General features: G+C 36.7%; 1 protein-coding gene and 1 pseudogene across 3 annotated transcripts; both read left to right on the top strand.

The window, feature by feature from the left end:
- Nucleotides 1-675: 675 nt before the first annotated feature.
- Nucleotides 676-11,989, top strand: LOC137741599 (xanthine dehydrogenase 1-like). 3 transcript variants are annotated; one of them, XM_068481291.1, is made up of 14 exons: nt 676-982; nt 1,992-2,091; nt 2,189-2,297; nt 3,543-5,045; nt 5,319-5,561; nt 5,732-6,046; nt 7,133-7,372; nt 7,867-8,151; nt 8,261-8,482; nt 8,767-8,928; nt 9,582-9,716; nt 10,217-10,453; nt 10,935-11,108; nt 11,546-11,989. In XM_068481291.1, exons 1-14 carry the CDS (start codon nt 844-846, stop codon nt 11,786-11,788), a joined length of 4,107 nt encoding a protein of 1,368 aa, XP_068337392.1. In that variant the 5' UTR covers nt 676-843; the 3' UTR covers nt 11,789-11,989. The 3 variants fall into 3 exon arrangements, with proteins under 3 accessions (XP_068337392.1, XP_068337395.1, XP_068337393.1); XM_068481294.1 differs by lacking the exons at nt 676-982; nt 1,992-2,091; nt 2,189-2,297 and adding exons at nt 2,377-2,803; nt 2,876-2,974; XM_068481292.1 differs by lacking the exons at nt 676-982; nt 1,992-2,091; nt 2,189-2,297 and adding an exon at nt 2,377-2,974.
- Nucleotides 11,990-18,242: 6,253 nt separating this feature from the next.
- Nucleotides 18,243-23,658, top strand: LOC137742935 (extensin-2-like; annotated as a pseudogene).
- The last annotated feature ends 151 nt before the right edge of the window (nt 23,659-23,809 follow it).

Raw genomic sequence — 23,809 nt, 5'->3', positions numbered from 1 at the left:
CTAAATTGACTACAGGCTAGTTGGGTATTGCTGTGCTTTTTTAAAAAAATTGCTTTTGCTGTGTTGTGAAATAAAGTTGTTGAGTGTTTGGTAATAGTGTTTGGTAAACTTTTATATAAATTGCTGTGAATATATTAAATGATTAAAAATGATATAATAATTGTCAAATATAATAATATAAGGACAATGATTGTAATTTTATAAAATATGTGAAAATATACTTGTTATTTGAAAATTTTATTAAATAAATTAAATGAGCACTAATTATTATACTTTAAACAAACATTTTTTTTTAGAAACATGATAGATCCTACTTACACCTTTTAGTTTCCGTAGTTCTGTTTTTTGTACTTTTCTTTCAAGATTGAGTTACTTACTGTAGTGTGTACTTGTGCATTAATCTTTGTTTTTTTAAGTCAAAATCATACTTTTTGACTAAATGTTATTCTATTTTTATCCCAATGAAAAAGAAAAAGAAAAGGAGGAGTGAGAAAAAAATTGCACAAATAAATGGTCATTTATTATAATAGTGGAAATATGTTAAGTTTGCATGAATTTTAACTTTGTTAATGATTAATCTAACATTTAATTTAATAACAAAATTATCATTTGAAAAAAATAAAAAAATTGCAGAAATTGAAGCACACACCGGCATACTGCTTGCGTGCGGTATAACACTTACCGAATCTGAACACGGATCCTTGATTCCTCTGTCTCTACTGTTTCATTTCATCTTTTTCTCCCCCAGTTCTCTCTCTGTCTCTGTCTCTCACATACAAAGAAACTACATAGATTGAAGTTAATTGGGTTCTGAGGAATTGAAAAAACACATAAAACAATATTATGGGATCGTTGAAGAAGGAAGAGGAGGGGCTGGAACAATCGGGGGAGGACTCAAAGGAGGCCATACTGTATGTCAATGGAGTTCGTAGAGTTTTACCTGACGGGTTGGCCCATTTGACCCTTCTCGAGTATCTCAGAGGTATGGCTTTTTTGATCATTTCTTTTTATCTATTTAATTGTAATTGCAACTTGGTTTTGCTAGTTTTGTTTGTTTGATTGCCAGGAAAAGTGGGAAGAGAAAAAATTCAGATTAGTTTGGTCTTGTAATCTGTTTAGTTTGTTTTGTTGTTGTTACAAGATGCCATAATTCTTGTATTCCTAGTTGTGTTTGTGTCTTTCGTTGTCTTTGGTCCTTTCCTTTGTCTTGAGATTTTGGTTTCTCTTAAGAAACTTCAATCTCTTTGGAATTGGAGAGTTCACTGATGGATGAGTATTCGTGGAAATCACTGGATGGTTCTTCTGGTAGACTAGTCCAGTTCTGTTTTCGCCCCTCTCGCGCAGTTTGGAAGGTCAATGGATGCCGAATATTTAGATTGCTTAATGCTCCGTTGATCCTGATGCCTACTGTTTGTGGATGATTGGGGAGTTGAGTTTGGGCAACCCCGGAATCTTTTAATGCATTACTTTGTGAGAAGCCTAAGTTTTATCCAAGGGAGGAAGGGGGAATGATGCATTGAAGATGGACTATCTTGGAGATATTTTGGGTTGTTTGGATGGAGAGTAATAGGAAATTTTTAGGCCGCTAGGCGGGATGATGCATGCAGACCGTTTGTAGTACATACTTTGTTTCTGGACATTCTTATGGACTTCATTTAATCATGTTTTAAGGTTGTGTATTAGTTTGTTCTTTTGTTTTGTTATCATTTGGTGTCTTCTGCTTTGTCGTTCTTTAGTTTGGAACTCGGGCGTGGTTTAGGGATTGCCTTGTCCCTTGTGTAGTAGTTTCTTTTATATAAGAGCGAAGAGTATTCTTGAACTACAGAGCTGATTGCTGTTAATAAATGTCATAAATGTCATAATGGTCAATATTTTTTGCGCTGCATCTTTTACATTCTTAATTGCTGATTTCTTCCAGATTTTGTTGTCCACTTTGGTTCTTTATGTCAAAAAACACCTAATTAGGTTCGATGGCCTTTTCGACAATACAGATATAGGTTTGACGGGGACAAAGCTTGGCTGTGGTGAAGGTGGTTGTGGTGCTTGCACTGTTATGGTTTCGCATTACGACAAAGAACTGAAGAAAAGTTTGTGAGTCTCCCCTTCTCTTAAATATACATTCGCTCACATACATTCGGATCAAACCAAAAATATTTTGTTTATTTTCTTTTGTAAAATCATTTTGCAGCCACTATGCCGTCAATGCATGCTTGGCTCCTTTGTATTCTGTAGAAGGGATGCATGTAATTACTGTGGAAGGACTAGGGAGCCACAAGCAGGGCTTGCACCCAATTCAAGTAATATATGCTTCCTTTCTTTTTGCTCCTTGTATCCGTTATTACTTTTAAGTTAATCGGAATGATACTGCATACATTACCTAGTTTAGCCGGTAGGATCTCTTGTTTCATACATGAGGCATGAGTTGTTTAGGTAGAGAGACGCTATCTCTTACTGTGTACCATGGATCTGCAACGTGAAATCAAGGGGACCCTTGAGGAACACCTAAGGCATTCCTCTGTTTAGTTAAATTGCGAAGAGGATTAAGCTTCATGGGCACGTGATTTGTTTCACCAAGGTCAAACAACGACATTTGAGCTGGGGTTTTGATTTCAATTCTTTATTATTTTGTAGAAAATCAAATTCCTAGCTGCTGCTAAGTCTAGATCCCTCCAGGTCACTCCAAAACCTAATAAACGCCCAGCCCTTAACACACAACCCCCATAGATGGGATACTCAGTAGCTCGAAGGTGCATCCTGCAACCGAGTTGCTGTAAGGATACATTCCCCTGTTGGCCTGCATTTTGTAAGTTCTGCCATTTATTTCTTCGTCCATTCCCCTGCATGGTGGACTTTGTTTTGGTGAACAACTCCAAAGTGCTCTTGCTGGGGATTATTTCAGTAATCAGCCATGAATAGGAGGGAGTTTGATTGGAAGCATGCAAAAGAAATTGGAGGGAGAAAAAGGAAACTTAAGGTACATATTTTGTAATCCCCAAGTGGGTGAGGGCATTTGTAGGCTTACATCACTTAGCATATTCTGTAATCAACAATTCATGGAAGGTGTTTGTAGGCTTAAAAATCACTTTGGTCGCACTCACGATTGTGTACAGTCTCACAAAAGTTGTAAAGTTGGAATCCCATACAGTTTTGAAACATTGATAGAAGTAGCACAGAAAAAATACAAACACTCAGCGTAAGCAGTACCAAAATGTGCTTTAAGAATTCCTAGCTGTAATTGTGTTGCATAAGATAGGAATTCATCCTGTATGCTGATATATACCACTAGATCGATAAGTTGATTGGCCATTTCATGCTCCAGATTTTTTTTCTGATTTAGTCACTCTTTCTCGGGCGAAAGAGATGATATCTCAATCGTGGAAACATGATATGTTTTATCCAACAACTGTGTTATACTGAATTGCTTTTCTTGAGATTGGGGAGGATCCTGGGCGGAGGAGTCTGGAGTATGGAACCTCCATTAAAGTACGTAACCTGCCTAATTGAGATTCTAACCTATGCCTATTTTCTTTCATGTTATTTAGGAATCATTGGCACGATCTCATGGTTCACAATGTGGATATTGCACCCCCGGTTTTATTATGTCCATCTATGCCTTGTTAAGGTCAAGTCAGAAACCACCTAATGAGGAGCAGATTGAAGAATGTCTTGCAGGAAATTTGTGTAGATGCACAGGTTACAGGCCAATTGTTGATGCTTTTCGTGTCTTTGCCAAAACAAATGATACACCATACATTAATACATCTTCACTAAGCTCCGAAGGAGGTGAGTTTGTGTGCCCTTCGACTGGAAAGCCCTGTTCATGTGGATTGAAAAGTGAAAGTTCATGCACCACTCATGAAAGTGGTACTCATGGTGAGAGGTATGCACCTGTCTCGTACAGTGAAATTGATGGAAGCACATACACAGACAAGGAGTTTATTTTTCCTCCTGAGCTATTATTGAGAAAATCGACTTATTTGAGTTTGACTGGTTTTGGTGGATTAAAGTGGTTCCAACCGTTGAGTCTTAAACAAGTGCTAGGATTGAAGGAAAAATACCCTGATGCAAAATTATTGGTAGGCAATACTGAGGTGGGAATTGAAATGAGGTTGAAAAAAATTCAATATAAGGTTTTGATTTTCGTTACAAATGTACCTGAACTCAGTAAATTGACTGTGAAGGATGATGGCATAGAGATAGGTTCAGCAGTAAGACTTTCTGAACTACTTAAAGTTCTAAGAACGGTCATAACAGAACGCGCAGCTCATGAAACTTCTGCTTGTAAGGCCTTTGTTGAACAATTAAAATGGTTTGCTGGGGTGCAGATAAGAAATGTTGCGTCTGTGGGTGGAAATATCTGTACAGCCAGTCCAATATCAGACTTGAACCCTCTTTGGATGGCCTCTAGAGCGAAATTTCAGATTATTGATTGCAAAGGGAATATTAGAATGACACTGGCGGAGAACTTTTTCTTGGGTTACCGAAAGGTGGATCTGGCCAGTGGTGAAATTTTACTCTCTGTATTTTTACCTTGGACTAGGTCCTTCGAGTATGTGAAAGAGTATAAGCAAGCTCACAGAAGGGACGATGATATTGCAATTGTGAATGCTGGGATTCGTGTTCATCTGGAGGACAGAGATGGCTGGGTTGTGTCTGATGCGTCCATTGCTTATGGTGGAGTTGCTCCACTCTCTCTTTCTGCAAAAAGAACGAAAAATTTTCTCATTGGGAAGAGTTGGAACCAGGAGATGTTGCAGGGTGCCTTGAAAGTCCTGCAAGAAGATGTATTGCTCAAGGATGATGCTCCTGGTGGAATGGTGGAGTTTCGTAGATCATTGAGTGTTAGCTTTTTCTTCAAATTTTTTCTTTGGGTTTCTCATCAAATGGAAGGGAAGCAATGCATTAAAGAGAGTGTACCATTATCTCATCTTTCTGCTGTACAATCGTTTCACCGGCCACCTGTTATAGGATTTCAAGATTATGAACTTATAAAACGTGGGACAGCTGTTGGGTCTCCCGAGGTTCATTTATCAGCAAGACTTCAGGTATATTCTTGGATATACTGGCAAACTGTTTTTTAATTTTTTTGATATACCAGTTATTCAAATTTGTATTGTTTTGGGCCTATACTACCGAAGTTTGTAATTAACATTTGAGAGTTGGACGGCGCAATTATTTTATGTATTGCTAATGTGAAATTAAATGGCGTGAAGGTCCTTTTTATTTGGAAATCGGTATAAATCTGTGCACGGTACATGAAATTTTTCTCGTAGAGAGTAGCAGTATGGTGTTGGTATTGATACGATAATTTCTACCAGGTTACAGGAGAAGCGGAATATGCTGATGACACACCATTGCCTCCTAATTGTTTACACGCTGCTTTAATACTCAGCAGAAAGCCTCACGCTCGTATATGTTCAATCGATGATTCTGGAGCAAAGTTATCACCTGGGTTTGCAGGCATATATTTAGCAAAGAACGTTCCAGCTGATAATAACATTGGACCAGTTGTTGAAGACGAGGAACTATTTGCTTCAGAATTTGTCACTTGTGTAGGTCAGGTATGATGGTTAAAATCTCTCTCTCTCGCTCTCTCTCTCTCTCTTTCTCTCACTCTCTCTCTCTCCTGCATGAATCCAAGGCTATGTAGGATTTTTTCTTGCGTGGTACATTTGGTGCTATGCAACCCTTTTAGGAATTTATCCTTGGTGTTATTCAACATTTTATGCAGGTTATAGGAGTGGTAGTTGCTGATACACATGAGAATGCAAAACTAGCAGCGAGGAAGGTTCATGTTGAGTATGAAGAGCTACCAGCCATCTTATCAATACAGGATGCCATTGATGCCAAAAGTTTCCATCCGAATACGGAGAGGTGTTTTAGGAAAGGGGATGTGGATATTTGCTTTCAATCAAGTCAATGTGACCATGTCATAGAGGGGGAAGTTCGAGTCGGCGGACAGGAACACTTCTATTTGGAGCCAAATAGCAGTGTGGTATGGACAGTGGATGGTGGCAATGAAGTTCATATGATCTCATCCACTCAGGTATGTTAGAAACCCCCTGAAAGAATTGCTTCTTCAACCAATTTAGATATGACGGAAATGGGAGTCTTAAGTTGTACCTTTTTCCTCTTTTGATAAGGTTTTATTTCTTATGAAAAAGAGGACATCCTGTTTTACTCAAGGGCGCTTTTAAAAGCGCTTGATCCTCATATTGACAAAGCATAGCTCAACATTTCTCGTCTTCCATTGAATACTGCAAAGCGTCGAGTGAATGGGTCAATTACATTAGCCACATGTTTGACATCCTTCCCCCACTTGGGTAAGTATGTGATGCTCCCGGCTGGGCAATTAATTCAGAATTACAGCAGAATAGCTCCCTAAAACCCAGTGCCCTTTCTGCTGTCCCTAAAACCCACTCTATCCTTGATATCGTTGAAGCAGGCACTTTTGGGTTCCAAAGTTAACCTGCAAGCCCAATATTTCCCAAATCGATCCACCCTTCCCATCTCTAGCCAAGCAGCTAGAGCGTCCCTTTCTTCATGAGGAGATGCTCAAGAACATAGTTGACTAGTGGAAATTGACCTCTTCTTGATACAACCATATTTATTTTCTGAACTAGCAGATATGTGCATTGAAGTTATAGTACCGCCGATCCCATTCAACCTATTGGATGATACCTTGGAGATGATTTGAGTTGCAACATTGCATAGACTAATTAGCCAAATTGTATCATGTTCATCGGGTCTAAGACTGATGCTAGTGTGATTCAGCTTTTAAGTTGAATACCCTGGTGGAATAACCTTACACTTAGCCACCTTAACCTCCTCCCAAAACTCTTGAAAGATTTGCTGGACCTTTCTATTTTCCCAGTTACTTTGGTAGCGTTTTAACGCTCCATACTTAGCTTTCCAGTCGCTTCTTTTAATATTGGTGCATAGACACATTACCTCTCTCTCCCTCCCCCCTTTCTTCAATTACTATTGTTCCTAAGTACTGGTTGTATGTATTACAAGTATTTATGTGATGATTGGAAAAAGTTTGTTGGGACCAGTGTCAATTGAATGTCTATGACTTTATTTTAGTACTTAATTTTCTAATGCAATGTAAAACGAAATCATCAATCTGCAGGCCCCTCAGAAGCACCAGAAATACGTTTCTCATGTTCTTGGTCTTCCAATGTCGAAAGTCGTTTGTAAAACTAAGCGCATTGGTGGTGGTTTTGGCGGCAAGGAGACTAGGTCAGCTTTCATTGCTGCTGCAGCCGCGGTTCCAGCATATCTGTTAAATCGTCCAGTTAAAATTACATTAGACCGTGATACAGATATGATGATAACTGGACAACGCCATAGCTTTCTCGGAAAGTACAAGGTTTACTTCTGTTACTGTAATTGTATTTTCTGTTGGATCACCACATTTATGTCCTGCTCATAGGTTTTACAATCTGATGTTAGCAGTACCTCTTTTTCGTTTGTTCAAATTGTTGGTTCCTTTTTCTTTTGTCAAATAAGTGACAACGGACAAGCACTGCTATATAAAAGAAATTAAGAAAAGACTATTCATGCCACAAAATACACAGTGGGACTTTAGTATCAAGCAGTAACAATTTGGCCCCTTCTATGGTTCATTTACCATGTACAAAATTCTATTACCTGATTTAACTTCGATTAGGCGAAGAGAAATATGAAAGACTTCTTTAATTCAAGGAAAAAAATGGAGAAGAAGAGGGAGAAGGTTTAGGTTTAGGGTTTAGGTCAATTAAGCTATTATTGTTTAGTTGGATTTCATTTTTTTCTTTGTTGAAGTTACATCACATGTGATAGAATGAAAGAAAAGTATTGATTTCATATATGCTTTTTACACAGGTTGGATTTACAAATGACGGCAAGGTGGTGGCACTGGATCTTGAAATCTACAATAATGCTGGAAATTCGCTAGATTTGTCTGTTTCCGTACTTGAACGTGCTATGTTTCACTCAGATAACGTCTATGAGATTCCAAATGTGAGGATTGTAGGAAGGGTTTGCTTCACTAACTTTCCAAGTAACACTGCTTTTCGAGGATTTGGTGGTCCTCAAGGTATGATTATTGCGGAAAATTGGATTCAGAGGATTGCTGCAGAACTCAAAAAAAGCCCAGAAGAGATAAAAGTACGTTAAGAAATTTTATTATCTTGTATTCCTTATGTTGCAGTTGCACCTTCAGTTCATAAGCACCACATTCCTCTTAATTTGAGCTTGTTATATAAATTTGTTTCAGGAAATTAATTTTCAAGGTGAAGGATCAATATTACATTATGGTCAACAACTTAAACACTGCACATTGGGTCCGCTCTGGAATCAACTGAAGTCGTCTTGTGAATTTTCAAAGGCTCGCTACGAAGTTGACCAATTTAATATTCAAAATCGGTGGCGGAAGCGTGGTATTGCCATGGTTCCAACAAAATTTGGCATAGCCTTTACGTCAAAGCTTATGAACCAGGTAAGTTTTCATAAGCCATGTTTTTTTGGCTATAAAACTGTTAGAAAAATACAGGTTGGACAAAAGGATATTTTACTATCTTATTTTTTAGAACAATTTTATAAGGGGAGTGGGGAGGGTTTGAACATATTATAATAATTAGGGAAGGGAGGAGTTTCGAACCCGGGGTGCATGGGTAGAACCAACACCCTATCCAATCTTTTGCCTATAATTGATTTTCATTTCTATACGCTATGCAATCATGCTATTAGAATCCTGATTAGGCGTTCTTAAATGACTCTTAGGCAGGTGCTCTTGTTCATGTCTACACAGACGGAACTGTTTTAGTCACACATGGAGGTGTAGAGATGGGGCAAGGTTTACATACAAAAGTTGCTCAGGTCGCTGCTTCCTCCTTCAATATCCCTCTCGGTTCTGTCTTTATTTCGGAGACAAGTACTGACAAGGTAATTGACAGTGTTCCATTTCCTTATGGGGAACTTTGGTTTGGCGGTTAGATTTTGCACCTCGTTTATTCATCCAAGCTAAAGATAATGTAATAGATGTATCAATTTATTATATATGTCATATGGAATGGAAACCTTGTGCCCACTTTGGATCTCTTATTGCTGCCTAAAGGCAAGGGGTCGTTCCCATTTCTGCTGTTTTATGGTTCTTTAGGATACCTGTGATTGTCCTAAAGGGACTCTTAAGCTTTGTCAGAATTAGACGATCCAATTCAACCAATTGCAACGGATGGAGAGTGTCAGGACTTTATAGATTAATATGTAGTAAGGCTCATAACTCCCTATGTAGGATTCCACATTCTCCACAAGTTTATGCATTATTATATCAAGGAAGTTGCTAGAGTGCTGTTTCTGCAGTTGATGTTGAAATGTGTTTGATAATAGTAAAATTTACGAGAATGTGTGTACGAATTAGAGCCTGTAATTCTCTGTAGCACTTAAGATTGAATGGCTTTTGAAATAAATATTTTAACAAATTAATAGGTGTGAATAACTGGTTTATATTCCCTTCCGTTTCTGCTGTTTTATTTTTTATATATGCCCTACAAAGCTGATGATCCCCATGCTCGTATTTTGTTGGATTAATAAACTAGGTTCCTAATGCATCGCCAACAGCAGCTTCTGCAAGTTCTGACATGTATGGAGCTGCAGTTATAGATGCATGTGAGAAAATTAAGGCACGTATGAAGCCTATTGCTTCACAGCAAAATTTCAGCTCTTTTGCCGAGGTACTCTTTCTCTCATAGTTTCCAAATACTGTTCCATAATTTGGTAATCGTGTCTTTCATACAAGTTTATATCCTTCGTTCTCATGAGGAGCAAATGACTGTAGCATTTAGGATGCTTTGGCATTTACTCACCAGGAGCGTTCCAAAACAAAGAAGTTAATTATAATCCCAACGCAAAAAAGAGGAGAAAAACATTGTGCATGATTAGAAGTAAATCAATAAAATTGTTAGGCCATCAATTATATATCCAAAAATAAACTGAAAATGACGGTCAGTAAGATTTAAATGTTCCAAGATAAAGTTTTTGTTGCATGGGTTATTAATTGCTAATACCTTAGGGTGATCTATAATATTTTATCAGTCACAAACTTCTGCGAACATTTTCCTCCCCTGAATCCTGAACCCTAAACCATACATGGACTCTTATGTGAGCATTTTGCACTGAGAATTTCTAATGGTACAAAACTTATGTTAGCTTCGTGTTTCATAATTATTGTCAGCTGGCAAGTGCATGCTATGTGGAACGGATAGATCTTTCTGCTCATGGGTTTTACATTACACCGGAAATCGGCTTTGATTGGACAACTGGTAAAGGGAACCCATTCAACTACTTCACATATGGGGCTGCTTTTGCTGAGGTTGAAATTGATACATTGACTGGAGATTTTCACACTAGAGCGGCTAACATATTCTTGGATCTTGGTTACTCTCTCAACCCCGCAATTGATGTTGGGCAGGTGTTTTTTCTTTCTCCATTTTTCTTTTTAGTATCATTATTTAATTTATCAGTAAAGATCCTCAAGATATGGAAAGTTTAGCACTATCTCAAACAATGCTTACTGAAGCCCTTTTTTTAGGGATCTCTATGTTGCAAACTTGCAACGGGCTATATTTCATGAACAGAACTGCATCTGGTATTCTTAAGTTATGTTTAGTAATCCTGTGTTGGGGTATGCTTTGTTTCAATAGGAATAGATCGGGCTAGAACTGATGCTAAATGTTGCATAAATATAGATATACATAGACACATAAATACAAATACGTTAGAGTGAAAGAGAGATTGATTCTTGTCAGAATGTGTAGTCCTGGATCCCGATCTAGTTTCAGACTTCCAATCTTGCTGTTTTTCTAGTCTTGTTTACGAAATGGGGGAGGGGGCGGTTGAACTTGGTGATTTATTTCAATTCGGCCACAATAAATATTATGTTTCTTATGCAGATTGAAGGAGCATTTGTACAAGGTTTGGGATGGGTAGCTCTAGAAGAACTAAAGTGGGGCGATCCTGCTCATAAATGGATCTCACCCGGTTGCCTCTACACATCTGGGCCGGGAAGTTACAAGATTCCTTCCATTAATGATGTCCCCTTCAAATTCAGCGTTTCACTTCTGAAGGTATGCTGATTCCTTTAGAAGAGCATGTTATCCAATTAAAGGTTACTCTGGAAGGTAATTTGTCTACAAGTATTACGGGTGCAGTTCTAGAAGTCAATGAATGTCCTTGGGTTAATTTGTCTTTCATTAGCAAGTAGCTTGGGTTTTGTGGTTGGTGAATGTCCTTTGAACTACTTGAGGCTTCCATTGAGTGGTAACTCGTGTGCTTCGTGTTTTTGGGATGCAGTGATAGAAAAACTATGAAAATGGTTAGTTGGGTGGAGGCAAGGTTTCCTTTTGAGTCAGTTAATTGGATGGGATAGTTAGCTTCTGTTTGGAAAAGCTTTAATTCTTTGCTTAACAATTATATTTATTGAGATCGAATTTACTCGGCCACCCAGCGTTCGTTAATGATTCTTTCTGCTGACTTGTTTGTTGTTTCCTTTACTAATTGACAGGGCCATCCAAATGTGAAGGCCATCCACTCATCTAAAGCTGTTGGTGAGCCACCATTTTTCTTGGCATCAGCCGTCTTCTTCGCCATCAAAGACGCCATAATAGCTGCAAGAGCAGAAGTAGGGTCTAATGAGTGGTTTCCACTTGATAATCCCGCGACACCTGAACGGATACGGATGGCCTGCTTAGACGAAATTATTGAACCACTTGTAAGCACAGATTTCCGCGCCAAGCTTAGCGTTTGATTGCTAATCTCTGCTTTCCTGTATTTCGTCTATACGACTGGTAACGGACTTGTGCTAGACTGTTCGGTCTCTCATGTTTTTAGCCAATTACAACAGATGCATGTAAATTGTAATATTTTTGGTTTACATGAGATGTATACTCATACGGAATTTTTAAGGAGACGATATTCAAATGGGTAATGATTTCGGCTTCTGCACTTATTCCGTTGTTTATGCCGGTTGATTAGCTTACTGAAATTACAGTTAAGCGTTATGTTTGTGCTATAACAGCTCCCTTTGTAATCTACTCATATCATTTATCATGCATGACATTTTCCAATGAACATGTAGGCATTGGTCTTACATGTTTTATTTATTAATATATAAAGCGAACAATGTGATATTATAGATAGCTACCTTATCTTCTTCCCAACAAAAATAAAAACTAGCTTATCTTGGTACATTACTTGAGACCCACTTTTATTTTGTTGATTTTCTGTACTTCTACCTACAACAATTTCTTGTGGTCCAAATTTTGCATATAGCAGTTGTTATGATGCAAATGTAAAACCATGTTAGTTAACCCATAAACTTGAATTAAAAAAAGTAAATATAAAAAGTTAAAAAGTTAAAAAGTTTAGAGAATATAGTGTACTAAAGATGTAGAACATTGGTACCCTTTGTCAGCTGGACGCATAGCTAAGCATTAGCAGATGCAGGTCTTGTGGAATTCCATACATAGTAAGTGCCAAAAAATTCAATTTTTTTTAAGTGAGCCGTTTTGTCGAGCAATTGGTCAACCCATACCCCATTGTGTGCTTAGTTAGCGTACATCCCCCACCCTTTGTGCTATTTAATTGTTTTTAGGTCAATATTGTTATAGTAAACAAAGAGATAAATCATATATGTATAACACCTTTTATTAGACGTATGAAAGGAGAGAGGGTTAACGAGACTTTTATTGTTATGGTAAACTATTCTCCTCTTTCATCTGTTTCTTATTCGTGAGCTACCGAACGAAGTTTGCAATTAAACTTTTTTATGTTATATCTACCTTTGGTGGTTTTGAATGAGGAGTGAGTGATAGTGTTGGTGGTGGTAGTTAGTTGATTATTATTCATCCTAGTTTGATTCAATATATCAAGCAACATAAACCTATTGCTATTTAAACATACCCTTAGACGACTTTTCTCCCACCCAAACACTTGAACGGGAGGGGGTGGGGTGTGCGTGCCCCCTCTTGTCCTTAACATGATTGCTCATGCCCCTGAAGGAGCCTCAGAAAGCTAGTCACATGAAATAATCAATAAGTTAAGAGAATTTATTGAGCAGTTTTGAGTTCGATTCTCTTCTTTGCTGACATCATTTGTTATAAAATAATAGAGATAATTAACTATCACATACATGATATTTTTGGAGCAAACTAATTTCTTTTCGTATATTTAAATTGGAGGGCAGGGAGAGAAAAAAATATACTCGGATTAACATCATCGTTTCAGTACATACATGCATGTGGAATTGCAAAAGTCAGAATTCCTATAATATAAAATTGTTAATATCAAAATAGTAATTCCGTTGGAATATTGATATGCAGAAACATTTCAAGGGACAATTTCGAAAAGCTTAATGTAGCTTATAGGGCATATGGATTAATGAGTAATGACTATTTGGACTGGGCCTTTTCTAGAATATATGTTCGTACTATCCGTTACAAGTTCAAATTCTTCCTTTAATATATTAAAGTAGTTCAAATCATCGCTGTGCAAGAAATTTAATTTTGTGTGACGGACAATGCCTTCAATTTCAAACCTAATCAGTTATAAAATACTCTAGTATTATATGATCTTGTGCTGTAATTATACAAACATGTAAACGCCAAATTTAAAATTTATTTGAATGTTTGGGGAGGTAATTTTTTGGGAACCTTGATTGAACTGGACTTGTGAGTTTATGAACTCGTTTGGATATGTTTTTAAAATGACTGAAAACGCTTTTGGTGAAAATGTTTTTAAAACTATTCTTTAGTAAAGATGCAAGTAAATTATGAAAAAGCACTTAAAATGCTTTCTGGAGAAAACACATAACCTGTGTTTCTTCTAGATAACACTTTAAGTGATTTTGGAACCCAAAAATATTTTCCCTAAAAACGTTTTTAGTCATTTTAAAAGTACATTCAAACGAATTCATGCTTGCAATCATCATATTTCTGCTAGTTGTACTTTACAAAATTGACTTAAAAAAACTTTATGGTTATAAAATATACGCAAGGCATTTGGTATTTTTGGGCAATGAAACGACAATGAAGTACTAGAATATATGGGGTATCAATAGGCCTGGCAAACCGGTCGTGTCTGTCGTGTTCATGTCGTTTTCGTGTAACACCTGTTATCTTAACGGGTCGTGTCGTGTCACACCTGTTATCTTAACGGATCCTTAACAGGTCGGGTCACTTTACCCAACGGGTAAAGTGACCCGACCCGTTATGACCCGCTATGACCTGTTAAGAAAAATGTATTTTTTTTCTTAAATTTGCACATACCACACATTGCCACATAAATATTACTTCAAAACATTAAAGCACATTTTTCATTTAAGTACTACATCTACACTTGAAAATAAGAGCCTAATAAACAAACATCCATACACTGCTAGTCTATTACAAAATATTAAATGTGCAAGGATATGCAAAAGGATATTCAAGGTTGTGAAGCTTTTCTTAAAAGTTTAAATCTTGCCAATGGAACTCAAAGCTTGAATGTAATTCCATTTACAAAATCCTCAATTTTCATCGATCATCATGACATAAGATTTTGTGGTATCTACTTGTGTAAATATTTTAAATTGAAGATCGAATTCATTCATTGTATTCATATGGGGTCAAGGAGTGTAGCTGTAAAAAAATCAACAAAATCAGAGTTAAAATAACCGTTAAATCGTGATTTTTCGTTGATAACCGTTGAAAAGTTTTGTCCCATTACTTGATCTCTGAATGTTTTTTTTTTTTTTTGCGATTTTTGGCGTATGCGATCTTGAAGCATATACAAACAACTTTGACGGTTGGATCATTGAAATTATTTTCATAGAATGCGTATACGGTATCCCATCAAAACGATAAATTCACTAACACCTGGAGTTTATTTATAATTTCATCAAGTATAACATAAGATTTTGTGGTATCCACTAGGGTAAATATTTTAAATTGAAAATCGAATTCATTCATTATATTCAAATAAGGTTAAGGAGTGTAACTGTAAAAAATCATCCAAATTGAAGTTAAAATAACCGTTAAATTGTGATTTTTCGTTGATAACCGTCGAAACGTTTTGTCCCATTACTTGATCTTTAAATGTTTATTTTTTGCAATTTTTGGCATATGCGATCTCAAAGTATTTACAAACATGTTTGACGGTTGGATCGTTGAAACTAGTTTCGTAGAATGTGTATCCCATCAAAACAATAGATTCACTAACACTTAAAAGTTTATTCATACTTTCATTAAGTATAGCATAAGATTTTGTGATATCCACTAGTGTAAATATTTTAAATTGAAGATCAAGTTCATTCATTGTATTCATATAGGGTCAAGGAGTGTAGCTATAAAAAATCATCAAAATCGGAGGTAAAATAACTGTTAAATCGTGATTTTTTGTTGATAACCATCGAAACGTTTTGTCCTGTTACTTGATATTTGAATGTTTATTTTTTGCAATTTTTGGCGTATACGATCTCGAAGTATATTCAAACAAGTTTGACGGTTGGATCGTTGAAACTAGTTTCGTAAAATGCGTATCCCATCAAAATAATAGATTCACTAACACTTTAGAGTTTATTCATACTTTCATTAAGTATAACATAAGATTTTATAGTATCCACTAGTGTAAATATTTTAAATTGAAGATCAAGTTCATTCATTGTATTCATATAGGGTTAAGGAGTGTAGCTATAAAAATCCATCAAAATCGGAGTTAAAATAACCATTAAATCGTGATTTTTCGTTGATAACCATTGAAAAGTTTTGTCCTATTACATGATATCTGAATGTTTATTTTTTTGCAATTTTTGGCGTATACTATCTCGAAGTATATTCAAACAAGTTTGACGGTTGGATCGTTGAAACTAGTTTCGTAGAATGCGTATCCCATCAAAATAATAGATTCACTAACACTTAAGAGTTTATTCATACTTTCATCAAGTATAACATAAGATTTTATGGTATCCACCAGTATGAATATTTTAAATTGAAGATCAAGTTCATTCATTGTATTCATATAGGGTCAAAGAGTGTAGCTATAAAAAATCATCAAGATCGGAGTTAAAATAACCGTTAAATTGTGATTTTTTGTTGATAACCGTCGAAAAGTGTTCTCCCGTTACTTGATCTCTGAATGTTTGTTTTCTGCAATTTTTGGGATATGCGATCTCGAAGCATATACAAACATGTTTGACGATTGGATCATTGAAACTAGTTTCGTAGAATGCATATCCCATCAAAACAATAGATTCACTAACACTTAAGAGTTTATTCATACTTTCATTTAGTATAACATAAGATTTTGTGGTTTCCACTAGTGTAAATATTTTAAATTGAAGATCAAGTTCATTCATTGTATTCATATAGGGTCAAGAAGTGTAGCTATAAAAAATCATCAAAATCGGAGTTAAAATAACCGTTAAATCGTGATTTTTCGTTGATAACCGTCGAAAAGTTTTGTCCCGTTACTTGATATCTAAATGTTTATTTTTTGCAATTTTTGGTGTATACGATCTCGAAATATATTCAAACAAGTTTGACGGTTGGATCGTTGAAACTAGTTTCGTAGAATGCGTATCTCATCAAAATAATAGATTCACTAACACTTAAGAGTTTATTCATACTTTCATTAAGTATAACATAATATTTTGTGGTATCCACTAGTGTAAATATTTTAAATTGAAGATCAAGTTAATTCATTATATTCATATAGGGTCAAGGAGTGTAAAAAATTATCAAGATCGGAGTTAAAATAACCGTTAAATCGTGATTTTTCGTTGATAGCCATCGAAATTTTTTGTCCAGTTACTTGATCTCCGAATGTTTGTTTTTTGAGATTTTTTGCTGATGCGATCTCGATGTATATACAAACAAGTTTGACGGTTGGATTGTTCAAATTAGTTTCGTAGAATTTGTATCCCATCAAGTTCAATGGTGTCTATATATATATATATATATATATATATATATTTATTTATTAAGTAGATTTAAATTTATTTATTTTGTATGTATAACATAACACTTAAGAAATTGAATGGTATGTATATTTAAGCCAATCTAGTGGTCACCAATTTTTAATATTTAATTTAATATATATATATATATATATATATATATATATAATTATTGTGGTTTTTAGGGGTATAAAATTGTTAAATTAGTATATATATATAATTATTATAATATTTTTTTAGGGTTATAAAAATATAAAAGTAATATTTTGCTTATCGTGTTACCCACGTGTATACCCGAACCAACCCGTTATCTTAACAGGTGCTTATCGGGTTACCCGATAGAGACCCGATTCGTTATCGTGTCAACCCGAACACTTGTTAATTTCGTGTCGTGTCGTGTCGAGTTATCGGGTCGTGTCAAGAATTGCCAGGCCTAAGTATCAACCACAGTTGTTTATAAAATTGATTTATTTTAATTTAACACCAACCCACTTGATACATTCCAAGTTCCATAGGAAAATTTGTTAATTAAGAAAACCTAACGTCAACTGCTTCCTCTTACAAATTCAGAAATATTGCACAAGAATTTCAATGTCAAATAGTTATAATTCTGTGACCTAATACTACGGTCAAGTGGTATTCATCCTCACATGTAAGTGAGAGATTTTAAATTCAGTTCTCGCCAAAGACGAATTTGAACCACCTTATTGCTAGTTCATTGCGAGGCTTAGCCCACCCCTTCCCCTTAGTGTAGAATATTGTTTGTTCAAAAAAAAAAAAAAAAACAAAGTTGTAATTGTTTTTTTTTAATAATATGTGCCCAATTATTTTTCTCCATAATAGGCTATTCTACATGATTTAGACCTGGTTTGGTACTGAGGTGATTCTGAAAAAAGCTGCTATCAAAAAAAGCTGGGAGCTGTTTTTGTGTTTGGTAAACACTCAGCTTCAGCTTTTTTTCACAGTTTTGGATGAAAAAAAAGCCAAAAACAAGAAGCTGCAAAACCTAGCTTTGAAAAACCGGTTTTTTTTCACATCTGTTTTACATAAAAGTTTACCAAATACTCTAATACTGCTTTTTTTTTTTCAAAAGCACTTTCACAAAAAAGTTTACCAAACACTCTGCTGCTTTATTTCACAGCTGCTTATTCTCACAGCACAGCAGAAGCAATTTTTTTTCAAAGCACAGCAATACCAAACCAGCCCTTAGTCTAAGACTATTTTCAAGTAGATTTGCATGAAGACCCTTATTGTGCAAGCCTAATGAGTAATGGGAACCCATTACCCAATTGTTTAATATTTGAGCAAAGACATGAGATGATTTGCACGATTTAATTTGTCTCCAGTGGTTTACTACCCTACAGGTTGGAAAACTTCATTTAACATTAAACAAATGCTTCTGTGATTGAAGGGATCACTATATAAGCTGTGAATCTCTTTCAGTTGTCACTTACAAACAACCCTGTGGTCTTGAAGTCGAAGAGATACGAGTCCCAAAAGGGTTTAGGGTTTTGCTCAAAAATAAGCCTGGCTTATGCCTTAGCTGTATGCTTGATAGCCACCAATGTAGCAGCTAGTTATAACAAGCCTTATGTTTCTTCATCAACACCAGTACCTGCATCTTCATACCTACCACCCTATTCCTACAAGTCATCGGCACCGCCACATTATCCTCAAGAAACACCGCCTTACTACTACAAATCACCACCTCCTCCATCACGATCATCTCCACTTCCCTTTATTTACAAATCTCCACCACCATCACCTCCCTCACCTCCCCTTCCTTATGTCTACAAGTCACCACCGCCTCCTCCTTCATCACCCCCACCTCCCTATATTTATAACTTTCCACCATCACCATCTCCCTCACCTCCCCCTCCTTATGTGTACAAATCCCCACCACCACCATCTCCCTCACCTCGCCCTCCTTATGTGTACAAATCCCCACCACCACCATCTCCCTCACCTCGCCCTCCTTATATCTACAAGTCACCACCACCTCCTTCTCCGTCCCCCCCCCCCCCCTCCTCACATTTATAAATCACCACCACCACCACCCCCTCACCATCTCCTCCTCCTCCTCCTTATGTATACAAGTCAACACCTCCACCTTCTCCATCACCTCCCCCTCCTTATGTCTGCAAGTCACCACCTCCTCCTTCTCTATCCCCACCTCCACCTTATGTCTACAAGTCACCACCACCTCCTTCTCCATCACCTCCCCCTCCTTATCTTTAAAAGTCACCACCTCCTCCTTCTGCATCTACCCCTCCACCTTACATTTATAAATCACCACCCCCACCTTACATTTTTAAGTCACCCCCACCCCCATCTCCATCACCTCCTCCTCCTTATGTCTACAAGTCACCACCTCCTCCTCCTCCTCCTCCTTACATTTATAAATCACCACCACCACCTTCACCATCACCTCCTCCATCATACATTTACTAGTCACCTCCTCCTTGTCCTCCTCCATCCCCATCACCTCCACCACCCTACATTTACAAATCACCACCACCATCGTCTCCATCACCTCCTCCTCCATCTGTGTATAAATGTCCGCCACCACCTTCTCCTTCACCCCCACCTCCCTATGTTTACAAGTCACCACCACCCCCATCTCCGTCACCCCCACCTCCTTACATCTATAAATCCCCACCTCCCCCATCCCCATCACCACCTCCTCCTCATGTCTATTAGTCACCACCTCCACCATCTCCCTCACCACCACCGTATTATTATGCGTCTCCTCCACCACCCACTCATAATTACTAAACAAATTGAATTCCTATTCTCTTCATGTAAGTGCACCTTGCACCTAGTTGGAATTTCATGCATCTTTCTCTCACCGTTCTTTGTTTTTGTTAACTGTCAATATTGGTTTACATTGTAGGTTCCAGATTGGTTGCACAAATAATTTCTGCAAGAGAGAGTTTTATCCTGGTTACTTGTTTACATGTAGTCAGTCTACGATGTGGGTTAAGAATAAGAGGATAGGATGGACATTGTTTTTTCAGTTTTCATGCAATTTATGCTTTTATTATTTATGTTTTTTTTTCCTACACGAGATATGTTACTTGTGAGTTCCTTATGTGGTTCATTATTGGTAACATATGTTAAAATTTGTTGTAATCATCATTAACCAAATTTAATAAAATATTGCATCAAAAATTTTGGTTTTTTTTTTTGTTTGAGGGACACATTGTTTTTTTTTTTTCTTTCTTTAGAACAATTGATATTATCTACACTAGAGAGCGGGGGAGTGGGCTAAGCCTCACAATAGGCTAGCAATAATGTGGTTCAAATTTGCCTTTGAGGAGAATCGGACCCAAGAACTCTCACTTACAAATGAAAAGAAATACTACTAGACCGTAGTACTGAATTTCGATTCTCAATACACTAACCGAATACACTAACTAAGTGGCTTGAGGGACACATTGTTGAATGAATATGATACTTAGTTATTCGAATCAAATTGTTTATTTTAACGATTCAAAATGTTTGTTTTTTTGTAATAAAATAAAATTGATTTAAAAACGAAATGTTTATTTTTTGGAATAAATTTATTTTTTCAAATCATTTATAAATCATTCTTGTAAAAGGAAAAAAAATACAAATTTAAAACCACACTACTAAGAATAAATGATTGGGTAACGAAGGGGAAACAGTCGCACAAAGACCAATATCGTCGCCGGAAACATTGGGCGGCGAAGACTGCGTCGTGCAAAGCTTGTAACGTCAGGCATTGCGCGACGGAGGAAAGCTATTCATCGCTCAAAATGAAGATTGCGCGACGGAACTATTTATCGTTGTGTGTTCCGAGCAACGAAACTTGGTTCAACCCCCAAATTCTTGCGTGACAGAGGTAGAGATTTGACCACCAAACTCTTGCACGATGGATATAGATCTTCGACCCATAAACTCTTGCACGACGGATGTTGAGGCCATTGCAGTAAGATAATAAAATTAGTTTTTTTATATAATTTATTATTTATTTATATTTTTGTTTTCCTTTTAAATGTTGCTAATATTGTTTTTTATGTAAAAATCAATTTATTGAAATTAAAAATAGAAAATGAAAAAAAAAATATTGAATTAAAAAAATTATTAAAAATGTACATACAATGGAAAAAAGTATTTTTAAATTTGAAAACAATTTAAAACAAAACTAAAATAGGTAGTCCTCGACTTTACAATCGCTGGCTAGTGGTGTTGCTGCTATGTCGGTGGGCTGGGAGGTCGTAGCTATTGTGGTGGGGGGTTGGAAGGTCATTTCTGAGGGTGGTTTAACGTCGGGGAAGTTAATGCCAAAAATTTGAAGTGCGCGACGAATTTGGTGCATCAAATTGTTTTGGGCTGCAATCTAAGCCTGTTGGGTGACAATTTGCTGCTTTAGGTCCGCCACTTCAAATGTCAGTGTTTGAACCTCTTCTGTTCTTTGTCTAGAGGATGAGGTAAACGGGTCCTGAAGGCGGGCTTTCCTAAGCCCCTGGTGAACATTCCCAGGCCGACAACTGAGGGTTTGATCTAGTGTGTCTGTCATGATCTGAAACCCAGCATCCTCAGGGGGAAAAACTTCCTCGATTGGGGTCTCTACGGGAAGCTGGGAAGCCACCTCTTCCAGAACGGTCTAGCCTTTCTACAGCATGGTGGACTAGAAAAATGAAATAAACAAATTAATTTGAATATACATGTAATTAATATTAATACTAATTGAATATTAAAAAATTGAAATAACTTACATGAAGCTGCTCCGTCAGCTCATCCCCGGGCTGAACATACACCTCCTTGAACATGTCAATTTCCGGAAACTTTGACCCCCCTGAAAAAAATTTAAAAAGTGTTAACATAGATTACCAATTGTTTGTAATAAAGAGTAAAAAGATTGAAAACTTAAATTAAATAAACAGTTACCTTACGTCGCTCCTCCAACCTATAAGAGAAGCATCGTGAGTCAGATCAGTTAAGAAGCTTCTTATTCGACCGAATAATGGAGACTGTTCTGAATTATTGTTTGCAGTCAATTTGCAAGCCAAAACTTGAGAAAATATTACAAACCACATGTGCCACTCATATATTTGTAAGGAACATATCATTATGGCTATGAATAAAGATGGAACCAGAAGCAGGCATATCAATGGACAGAGCAAGCTTACCTGTCTAGGACCCCTCTCCATGGATAGAGGAAGCCTCACCAGACGGTTGAGCCTCCTCGGAACTCCAGGCCGTCGATGAGTCCGTTAGGCGCTTAGGATAGGATGCATCACCGAAGAATTTGATGACGCAGGAACCGTAGACACCATTGGCCCCAATGGCGTGACCAGAAGGACACCTGTCGTGCCCATATCAGGTGTGGAGGTGGCAGCAGCATTACCTCCCAGAGAAGGTGTCTAGCTACCCCTACTAGCTGCTCGCTGGTTTGATATTAAGTTCGACATCTACGAAAATAATTATGAATCTGTTTAGATATCATCTTATTATATGCATTTCATTTCACATATATAAGGTGAATGAAGACATGGGATAGGAATAAAAAAGAGTATTGCAAGGAACATGTTTATTCATAAAAACAAACAAACAAATTGACCCATCTACAATGACATATATGATGCAACAAATATTTTGAAGGGAAATCGAACAATAACCTCTAAGATGTAATCCATTAGCAAACCCTATAATCCACTAAGAATAATTTAGAGAAAAAATTAAGGACTATTTCAGATCACCTAGTGAAAAAGAGCAAATTCAATAAGAAAAAACTACCAATTCTAATAAAAAAGAGAGGGATTTCCTCCCTGATTGTTGTCATAAGAATCACTCAAAGACAAAAGGAACCACTCCAATTCATAATAGCATTTCACTGAGTTCAACACTGCAATGGAAAAACGCGAGAATATACAAACATAAAGCAACCAACTAATATCCAATGAAAATGATAAAAAATAGATATCAGACAGGAAGGAAGAAGCTCAAAAAAGGCAACTGAAACACAACCATTTAGACAACATAAATCCATTTTCACGAAGCACTCAGCACATATGTCGAAAGATACATCAATTGACTGAAATACGAAAAAGGATAAAGAACTCTAACCTTCCCTGACGACATAAGAACACAGTTAAAAGTAAGGTTCTAAAAATCGATAGGCGCTAGTCAGGCGATGGGCATGGGCCTAGCGCCTAGGCGGCTAGGCGGGGTCAAGGCAGATTTATGTAAATTTATTATATATCATGTAAATAAGTGCCTATTTACACCCAAAAAAAAAAAAAAAAAAAAAACTATACTTGTATGAATAATAAAAGAATGATAAAATGCAAAAATAGAAGTAGAAGAATACACAAATTATATATACATCCAAAAAGTTCAATATTTAAAAAATAGTAAGCATATAATCATAATGAGAAGGATTTGGATGATAGACTAAATTATTCTTGTTCATGAATCATGATCCTTGCATTGGATTGGACATAGACTAAGTTCTTTAACCTTGTTGTATCTAGTTTATTTCTTTTCTTTGTATGTATCCCCTTAACAGTGCTCTTCACCTAGGACCGCCTAGCTCCAGACCGATTTTTCGAAATGATTTGCCCAAAATCAGGGCGGGCCTTCACTGCCTAGTGCCTATGCGGCCGCCTAGACCTATTTTCAGAACACTGGTTAAAAGAAATCTATTTAGCCCTCAATGAAATCCTTGTTTTGGGCAAGACAATAACAACAAAACCTCTTCATCCAGCTAGTTTATGCATTCAAGGTCGGGATGAACATCACACAAATACATACAGAACCATAGAAACACATGACCGTGAAAACTTAGGAAGTACATGATGCCATTAATAT

The sequence above is a fragment of the Pyrus communis genome, chromosome 8 (genome assembly GCF_963583255.1).
Source record: "Pyrus communis chromosome 8, drPyrComm1.1, whole genome shotgun sequence".
Taxonomy (NCBI): Eukaryota; Viridiplantae; Streptophyta; class Magnoliopsida; order Rosales; family Rosaceae; genus Pyrus; species Pyrus communis.
Note: the sequence above shows the minus strand (reverse complement) of the source record. Positions and strands in the feature narration are given on the sequence as shown.